The 10112-nt window shown below is 39.4% G+C and overlaps 2 protein-coding genes across 2 annotated transcripts; both read left to right on the top strand.

The window, feature by feature from the left end:
• Positions 1-2894: 2894 nt before the first annotated feature.
• LOC101313027 (protein CHUP1, chloroplastic-like) lies at positions 2895-4976 on the top strand. The gene is made up of 3 exons (XM_004301031.1): positions 2895-3177; positions 3271-3923; positions 4095-4976. The coding sequence occupies exons 1-3, from the start codon at positions 3066-3068 to the stop codon at positions 4974-4976; spliced, it is 1647 nt and encodes a 548-aa protein (XP_004301079.1). The 5' UTR covers positions 2895-3065.
• Positions 4977-5639: 663 nt separating this feature from the next.
• On the top strand, positions 5640-6448 carry LOC101294366 (oleosin 16 kDa-like). The gene has a single exon (XM_004299193.1). It carries the CDS (start codon positions 5670-5672, stop codon positions 6174-6176), a length of 507 nt encoding a protein of 168 aa, XP_004299241.1. The 5' UTR covers positions 5640-5669; the 3' UTR covers positions 6177-6448.
• The last annotated feature ends 3664 nt before the right edge of the window (positions 6449-10112 follow it).

Below are 10112 nucleotides of genomic sequence, written 5' to 3'. Positions count from 1 at the left end.
GCTGGGAGGGAGACCGACCGAACGGGACCGGTCCGGCGGCGAACGGAGGTCGGACGGCGGCGGGAGGACGGCCGGAAGTTTGCTGGGTGTAGAGAGAAGAAAATCGGGTGGGAGGAGAAGAAAAATCGGGAGGGAGGGAGAAGAGAAAGAAGAAGAAATGGGTTGGGCTCGGCCCAGCCGACCCAACACCCCTTTTAACCCATAATTCCAAAATTCAACACCCCGAAAAATAATACCCGAATAAAAATTACCTTTTACTAGCTAAAATTTACTATTTTTACCGTCGCCGTATAATCCCCATACGAATTATCCTCCGCACATAATCGTCCCCGAAACCCCTCTAAGGACCAATTAAACTATTTACTCAATGATCGAGACGGTAAAATTCTTATTATAATCACGCTAGTAAATAAGGTAAAAATATAAGGGTCGGGATGTGACAGATTTGGTCTGAGTATTTGTTATCGTAGAAATGAGTTTCCAATCTAATCATTTTATTTTCCTTTTCTGTAGAAAATTCGTACTGTGAAGCAAGACAGTAAAACCACTAAACTTCAAATTGTGAGTGTTCTCTGAGTGTCTTTTGTTGCAAACCAAATCTCCAAATTTGAAATGATGATGTGAAATCTTGTGGCTGGCTAGCTTCTTTTTTTCATCTCTTTTATTTGTTCAAGCTTTAATATGTTGGCTTTATATGACATATTGGCCTTTGATATATCGAGAAGTGTGTATTCTTCACATTGTCATTTGTCTAATGAAGCTTTCTTTTTAAAAGACTCGTTATCTAACTATTAAAACTAAGTAAAAATTGTCTATATAAAGATGAGAGAGGAAGATATATATTTACTAGACATCAATCCAGAACTCTACGAAAGAAAAGTTCATAACAAAGTTAACAACTTGAGGTTATTTGATTTAAAATTTTCTTCTAAGTTTCCAAATCATGGCATGGTCGACTCTTCAGATTGGGGAAAGTTGCCTAAGTATTTACTAGAGAAAGTTTGTAGTCATCTTATACGTGACAAACAATGATTAAACCTTGTCTCATTAATGATCAGATAACTGTTGTATTCAATTTCCGCAAAACCAAAAAAAAAACTTTTCTTATATTTTCTAGACAAAAGTGGGAATTTGTTTTCTATTATTTTTGGGAGATATATATCATAGTACTGGAATGAGTGGGGAGTAATAGTAAACAACGTCTATATAAATGTGAGAGAGGAAGATTATATATTTACTAGACATCAATCCAAAACTCTATAAGCTAAGAAAGAAAAGTTCATGACATAGTTAACAACTTGACATTGTTTGATAAAAAAAAATTCTTCCAAGTTTTCAAATCATGGATTCTTCAAGGCAAAGTTGCTAATAGACTATGTGCATTTCAGTCTTGTTGTATGTAACGAAAGTCTTTGGCAAAAGAATTCATAAGAAAACACTATAGTCTAACAAGTTATCCATTTTTATTGGCTTACACATGCAAAGAAGAGAGGCAAAGTTGTTGGTAGACTATGTGTATTTCAGTCTTATTTGTATGTTATGAAAGTCTCTGGCAAAAGAATTCATAAGAAAACGCTATAGGCTAACAAGTTATCCATTCTTATTGGCTTACACATGCAAGGAAGAGACATGAAAAATTCGGAGTTTATAGATGAAAATTTCGTAGTAATCCTTATAAATTCATTTCTTCTTCTTTTAATGGTGAAGAAGTAGACTTCACTTCTTTTTAATAAATGATTACCTGCGCTTGCGTTATGTAAGAATCTTTCAAGAAATAGATTACAATAGTGCAAGAATATGTGGATACATCATTTATACAACATCAAGTATAATAGTTTGATTCGGAGGTAGACTGTCTCGATATGGATGTAGACTAATTCGAGATCAAGTATGGTCTAGTAATGGATGGAGTGTTTATGTTTGCATCGAATATAGCTAGTCAATCGACTTTTACATCTGTACATTGATATATTCTCATAATTTTATCGTTGTGTTATCATTTCTCTTACAAAATTTTGAGTGTCGGTGATGATCCCAAACAAGTAGGATTAGGATTTCGTGCTAATTGATTCTACCAATAAAACTCCAAAATTTCAAAATTAGGGTAGCAAATTTGAGAAATTTGCCTGTTTTATTTGGACCAAAGTATTGTGTTGCCCGCTCGCTCTCGAGTCGAGACATTTAGAATGGGTTGACTTCTGTAATAAAGAGGCGAGAGGTTGATTATCCTGAATTCAATCGTTTCAGCATGGCAGATTCATGTACATTTTCTAAAGCTCGACTTACATGAAGATGCGTTATTATCAAACATACAAAGTCAAGCTGAATGTCCTAGAGGGGGGTGAATAGGCCCTGACAACTTTTTGCTCTATTCTGCGCACAAGAGGATAGCAAAAACCTAAATCGTGAGTAGTGGATCTTGAATCCCATCAAACTCATTCATGAATTCGCGCGCTTTCTCCCAAGTTTGAACGAGAAAACCCATAATTTTATCGTTATGAAACAACGACAAGATGAAGAGTTTCTGAATGGTTCCAAATTTGTTGGCCCATTTTACTGAATTTTTTTTGTCTATTATTTCTGAAGCATAGCATATGAACCGCAATTGTTATTACGTTGATTTTCTAAATTGATCTATAATTCTATATGCATGAATTTCGGTAGAATTAAATTAAGTTCTTTTAGGACCCCTCTAATTATATTTGGGACCACCACTTCTAATCCATGGGACTATCAAGGTAGCAAAATATCCTGTTTGTCTTCCTGAGATACTTGCTAAACAGAATGGGGCCAAAACATCAATTTGTGTTAAATTGAAACAAGAAGAAGAAAACAAAGAAAAACTCAAAGTAAAGTATACCATGTTCTTCCAACAACATTAAATGCCATTTTGTGGGATAAGAGTCATACAAAATCAACCACTCCATGTTGATATGGAGCTTCATCTTCACCTTTGTGGCAGAGAAAAATCTGATGGTGAATCAATACTGAGAATTTCAGAGCTTCTGATACCTGCAATGTCAACCAAGTTTGGCTTTGACTTTTCCTAACATCTTAATTCCTAGATGATCATCAAAGTAAGCTTTCTGGCTGCAGCTTCAGTTGCAGCATATGCAATTTCACACAAAAACAGGTGCAATTCCACCAAGAACCATTTCGCCGGTATTAATCCACCAGGTCTATCATCGATTCTTTGTCAAAATGATTGAGAAAAATAACACGTTTTCTTTTTTATATGTTAATTTGATGATGTTAAATTTTGTACTCCAGAGAATGATGAGTCAAATTTCCATCAACAGCAAATTGAAGGAGAGATGGAAGATGGGAAGAAGGCTGAAATTAATAGAAGCAAAGAACTGAAAAGGGTCAATGAAACAGAAGTGTTACATAATCTAGCGAGGGAGGTACAGCAGAGGAAGCTGAGGATTGAGAGGAAATTGCTAGAGCTATGTGAGCTAAGAGAAGAGAAATCTTTTATGTCTCACTTGCAAAGGCATTTGGACGAGAAGTCGTTGGAGATTGAAATTCTCAATTCCACCATTGCTTCAATGCAAACTGAGAGGAAGGATCTCCATGAAGAAGTCAAGCGATGTGTCTTGGCAAGGAAGCAACTGGAGACGGCGAAGAAACTGATACCTGAAATGCAGAAGAAGATGGATTATATTAAAGAGAGCAACATGGAGGTGAAGGGAAGGCTCTTGATTGTGGAGGAACAAGTTTCCAACTTGCCTAGGGATAAAGATGAAGCAAACTCAGTTAGATATGACATAGTTGAGAAGAAGCTCAAAGGTGTTAGAGATGTTGAGATGCAAATTTTCAAGATGAAGAGGAGAAACAAAGAGCTTGAGCTTGGAAAGAGAGAATTGGCAGTCAAATTGGTTGCTGCTCAAGATAAAATTACTGCCCTAACCAACATAACTGAGGTACATAGATATTAATTTATTCTTATTCCATAGTAGTTCATTTGTTGAAAGTAGTATGCTTAGTTGAATCATTTGGTACAGAATTGTGTGTTCCTGACAGTACTTGTAGTTTCACTGCTATATCAGTCAAATTAGTTTCAGTAAATTTGAGTTGTCCTGTTTTCGTTTCAGAGTGAAAACATTGCTAAGATTGGAGAGGAGGTAAGAAAGTTGAGGCACACTAACGACGATTTGTTGAGACGAGTTGAGAGATTACAAAACAACAGATTCGATATGGTCCAACAACTTGTGTACCAGCGCTGGCTCCACACTTGCTTGAGACTTGAAATTGAATCCCACAATGGCAGCAAGATTTCAAATCCCTGCTTTGACAGCGTGTCGCCTCAGACATCTACAACTGATCTGAGCGATGAAGTGTTCGAGACAACTACTGTGGAGTTGGATAGTTCATCATCAAGTAGCCAAAGAAGTAGCACTACTGATAAGAAATCCGGATTCATGCATAGTATTAAAAAGTGGGGTACAAAAAGAAGAAAGGATGAAAGGTCCTCCGGAGGTGACTCCTTCAGCAAAAAAGGCCTAGTTCGCAGGTTTTCGACATCAATGGTGCCGGTGAAAGCTTCAATACTGAAAAACAAAGGTGACAATGCAGTCAAATCAAGAGGACGGAGAGTCTCATTTAGTGATTCAGTTGGTTCAACAGTTCAATCCGAATGTGTCTTCGATGATTCAGTTGGATCAACAGTTCAATCCAAATGTGTATTCGATGATAATGAGAGGTCTGGCTGCAAATCAACAACTAATTCAGCCGAAAATGGTAACTCTGAACTTGAAGAAGAGACACACTATGAGCATGCATCATCACCAGATGTGACTATTTCTTGTACCACTCCCAACACCGTCAAAGAAGACAGCAGCATTACTCAAGTAAACAGGACTGAAACGGCTTCCTATAGTAACCAGGAAAACAAGGTTGACACCGATGTTGTGGGACTTATTGCTGCTTTGTTCTTCCTCCTCTTCATCTTATTAGTTGCCTGTTTTAAATTTTAGTCAGCTAGATCCCTATGATGAATTATAACAAAGCTAGCCAGGTTAACACCAATATTACCTTATATTTTTACTTCATGTATGCATTGTGCACTTCATATGTTAATTAACCATATGAACTACTCTAATGATAATGATCGATGTTAATTAACCATAACAAATGACAATGACAATGAATCAAGTCATTGTGAATCAAGTCACCACTCACCAGCTCACCAAGAACAAATGACAATGATCGATGTACCACATGTGAAGGCCACCAGCAGAAAAATAACTACATGAGCGTAACTAGTAGAACTAGATCATCAAATCAAACCGTCTATTCATGTTGGTTTGAGTTCATCTTGGTATTTTGAATCCTCTATATATGATGAACAACCTCACAACAAATCAAAAGACTGAAAGAGTAAATGAAGTATTATATGTCTAGATTATAAGTAACACAGCTCCTATAGTGCAGCTGCGCCACAGAGAATCCAGTACCAAAATAAGTCTATGAGCTTAAAGCTAGAACAGGTCAGTCTCAGATCCGACACCCATCTAGGAGTCCCAACCCCCTCCTCCCTCCACGTGTCCCTCTGCATGTCATCTTCCCCACCACCTGTCTTCTCCTCCCCCATTTTTATGTCTTCATCTTCTCTCTCCCTCACTTCTCTATGCCACTTTCTCTCCTTGCCTCACTCTCTCATCTCCCCCATGGCGGACCGTCACCAGCAACTCCAGCCAGCCCAGACCCACCACCAGCAGCAGCACCGATCACAAAGGTCCTCCCACGGCGGCAGTTTCCTAAGTAAACTCCAAAGCCACGTCCCAAACTCCACGCAGCTCATCGGACTACTCACCCTCCTCGTCTCTGGCGGCATTCTCCTACTCCTCACAGGAATCACCATCACCGTTACGGTTTTAGGGCTTATCTTCTTCACTCCTATCCTCATCGTTTCCAGCCCCATATGGGTCCCACTCGGGACGGTCCTGTTCCTTGCAACGGCCGGGTTCGTGTCCATGTGCGGCTTCGGCGCCGCCGCCGTGGGCGGGTTGTCGTGGATGTACAGGTACTTTAAAGGGATGCACCCGCCCGGTTCGGACCGGGTTGACTACGCTCGGAGCAGGATTTACGACACGGCTAGCCACGTCAAGGACTATGCTAAAGAGTATGGTGGGTATTTGCATAGTAAGGTCAAGGATGCAGCTCCGGGAGCTTAACCGGAGAGCAAACCCGATCACCTGTGGAACCTGAAGAAATGTTGGACCGGGTTTTTTTTAATTTATTTATTTACATTTCGTGTGTTTCTTTTGTTATTTTTGAGTTTATAAGGTTTTTACGTTCTTGGCGCCCAAATTTTGAAGGTTTATTGAGTACATGGACATGGTCTTTGTTTCTGTAATTGAATCTGCCTTGCTTTGTCCATCCATGGAGAAGGTTGTAACTGTTGGATGTCCTCATTTTCTTAGTATAACAGTATTCGGATGCTAAACTAAATGTATTTTCAACTAAAAACTAAAATGTGAAAGAAACTAAACCAATTTTGTTTGGATAAGGATCCTCTCCTTGGCTGCCTGCCATCCTTGTTTATCCTTGACTTTGAATCGTGTCCGTTCATTCAATATCCGAAGGTTATAAACTTGACACATCAGCACAAACCCCCTAAAACTTGTTAAATGAGCCATTTAATTGCAAAATGTTTGACGTTTAGAAGAACTGAAGGAGACGTTAAGTCGTGTTCTCAACCTAGACCAACTCTTTACCTCTTCTTGCCTCTTCCTTTCTGGAACAGCTTTCTTTTTTTTCTTTTTTTCTTTTTTTAAATTTTTTTTATCATCTGAAGCAGTACGGAGTCAGCCGATTTCACTACCAGCAACAACAGCTCCGCCGCAGATCTTATTGATCATCGTTTTCTTTCAATTCATTTTTTGCTTTCTTTTCCTGTCTTTCTCTTACCTTTCAAATTAGTTTCTTCTCTTCTCTCATGGAACTAACAAATTAGCTTCTTCAATGACAAATAAGTTTTCCTGGTAGCTAAATTGATTAATTTGTTAAATCAACACCGGCCACCAGCTTGTGGTTCTGATTAATTTTGTTTCTCTTTATTGAAGAATAAAGATGTTCAAAACTACAAAGCCGGATATCAAACTAAACATATGTATTATCAAATTCCCTTCAGCAACAGTAAATATTCATCCTCACTTCAATAGGCTTGGGTAACGTTTCTCCTTTGATTAGTCAATGCTTTCCCTGGAATCAAATTTAAATCCAAATTCATTCTTAAATGCCCAGAAAATGAAGATGGAAAACGGATTGAATTGAGACCTTCAGCCATGGAAGGCCCGAATAGATCAAATCTTCAGCCATTCCCAAATCCAGATGATACATCACCAGCATTGATGGGTTCATGATTTGATATGCTTTTCGATTTAAGTTAAACGAGAAATGGGAGAAGACGACCGCGTTGTCCAGATTATGGCGGTGCGCAGGAGCTTAATGAATAGAAAGATGAAGGATGAACTAACGAAGACGGAGAAGAAAGAGAGTTCTGAGACATAACGTCACATTCCAAACGGTGTTTGTAATTAAAGTGCTCATTTAATGAGTATTAATGGGTTATTGATGAGGTGTCAAGTTGGTGACCTTCAGATATTGAATGAACGGACACGATTTAAAGTCAAGCATAAACAAGGATGGCAGGCAGCCAAGGAGAGGATCCTTATCCATTTTGTTTGGCTGTGAAATATTGTGCTTTGAAAGAAGGCATTGTGTTATCATTTATGTAATTTATCAATGATGAAATGTGGAATAGTGGGGTTTGCATTCGTCTCAATAAGTGGGTACTTTTTTTTGGAAGCACTAGTGTGCTCCTTCTGGGTTTGATGGGTGGGTTTAGACACTATTCGTAGAAGTTCACTTCTGTTTCTCATATGACAAATAAGGGGGTACGTTTCAGATATACATATCCTGCATTCATCTCAATAGGGCTTATGCGCGCCGGATATGTATATCTGAAACATTGATCGTGAGCACAATGTCTTTGGCACGGGGATATAGTTATTTCCCAAACATGTTCTTCCCGAAACAGTGATCATGCATGCATCACCTCCTAAATCCCATTGATCCTATTACACTTAAATCATGAGTTGGTTTCCAAAGACGCTCATATTTTTCCCAGGAAACTGTATTAGATCTAAACTACACTAATGATATATGCATTGGTGTTGCTTCGTTCAAAGTTCTTGATCTGACGGATGTCAATGTGACTGATGAAGTTGTTCAGCACTTCTTGTCCAAATATCGAATTCTTGAAGGATGATTATTGATGTGTTATGCTACAAGTCTGGTCAATTTGAAAGCCGCCGGGGTCCGTCAATTGCTTCGAAGCATTTGGTGATCAAGAATTGTGTTGATCAATGCTTCGTCAATTGCTTCGAAGCATTTTCTGACGCAGCTGGTCTAGTTTCGTTTACTTATGATGGCTTTGAAGTCAGTCAGTCTTTAATCTACCACTTATCTCGTTGGGATTGATGTATCCACAGCTTCCGCTAGTCAGTCTTTGAAGTCAGTCATTACGTTGTCTTCCTCAGCTAGAGAACCTAGGGCTAGTGATCCTCAAATAATAACTTCGATTTTGACTTGGAAGTTGGAAGGCAGCCCCTCATTTGCATAGACTTGTATTATAGTGTAGATTCTCATATACCGATCGAGCAGCCCTTTGATCGATGGAGCATTTGAGGAAGCTGGTGAATGCAAACATCATATATAATCTCAAGGATGATTATCATTTGTAGTCCTGTATGTCAGCTACTTGATAGAGAATGATTTATCACTTCAATATAGTTCATATATAGCTACTCAAGAAAATCACATAAATTAGATTGTGGTTAAGATAAAAATTCGCTCCGCAATAGGAGGAGCTGAGCATCCCAAAACCTAAAACCTAGGTTTTGGTTGAAGGGCGGCGGGGAGACTCGACTGCTAAGTTCCATACGGCGTTCATTCGCTCGTGGTGATCGTCATCTGGTCTTGAGGTGATTCTGTCAAGGCTTAGGGGTGCTCTGTTCTTGGGTTTGCTGGGGTTCTGATTCGTTGTGAGCAGTGGCAGAGGAGAGGAGGCTGGTGTCTACGTCGGTGGTTTACTGGTAGTCGGGGCAAGTTCTTGAAGAAGTAGGTCGGCATCTAGGTGCGGCGAGCGTAGGTCGGCGGTGCGAGCTTCGTCAGCGGCGGCGGATATATTGCAGAGGCTTGAAGACAAGAAGGTTGCGTTTGACTTGATTGTGATTGGCGGCTAGCCAGGGGAGGTAGCAGCGGTTGGTTGTCATGGCCTCTCGTCGGGGAAGGCCGCCGGACTAAGTCTCGATGACGGCGGCTCTGCAACTCTAACTCGGGTTCTGATGCAGTTGGGTTTGCTACGGTGGGAGGAGGTTGTGGGTTGGGTTTCCATTCGGCCCATCGGTCCTCCTTTTTCGGTTGTAGATCTGATTTGGATTGGGCTTCTGTTAGGAAAATATCCCTTCTAAATTTTAGCAATTCCTCTCTTTCTTTTCAATTCGATGAAAGGTACACCATTGGGTCTTAGGCCTGATTCGATTGAAAGTTGAGTCGTTGTTAAAGTTTAAAAGGTTATATGCTTTTTAGTGTTCATCATCCACCTTTTTGGATGTAACTTTGAGGTTGTTTTTCAATTCTTAGACGTAGTTTGATTTAGCATAGCTATGCATTTGTATGGTCTTCAGACTATTCATGCTTGACCTTTTGGTCGTCATGATTTTTGATCAATGGACATTTCTCCTTTTCCCTCAAAAAAAAGAAAATCACATAAATTCTTTTTTCTTTTCTTTTTTGTTTTAGTTGTTGTTATTGTTCGTGTCAGAATTTAGATGCACTAACAATTACGATTTTTCAACCTTGCACACATAGGACTTGTTGAAAAGTCAAAGTATCCACGAGGGACATTTTGACTCGTCAACAATGTTAAAAACCCAACATCGAGCAAAACGTTCATTTATGAACAAGGTAGGGGGGTCGAAGCATTGTGGGATCAAAGTTTCAACTCTGATTTCCTCAACTTCCAACTGGCACTCCTCGAATGTGAAGTAGCCAAGAATCAAGGAACATCAGTGTTGCCTAGCTTGCCATGCCACTACGCCTTG

The sequence above is a fragment of the Fragaria vesca genome, linkage group LG5 (genome assembly GCF_000184155.1).
Source record: "Fragaria vesca subsp. vesca linkage group LG5, FraVesHawaii_1.0, whole genome shotgun sequence".
Classification (NCBI taxonomy): domain Eukaryota; kingdom Viridiplantae; phylum Streptophyta; class Magnoliopsida; order Rosales; family Rosaceae; genus Fragaria; species Fragaria vesca.
The sequence above is the reverse complement of the archived record's forward strand: the minus strand, read 5'-3'. Positions and strand labels throughout refer to the sequence as shown.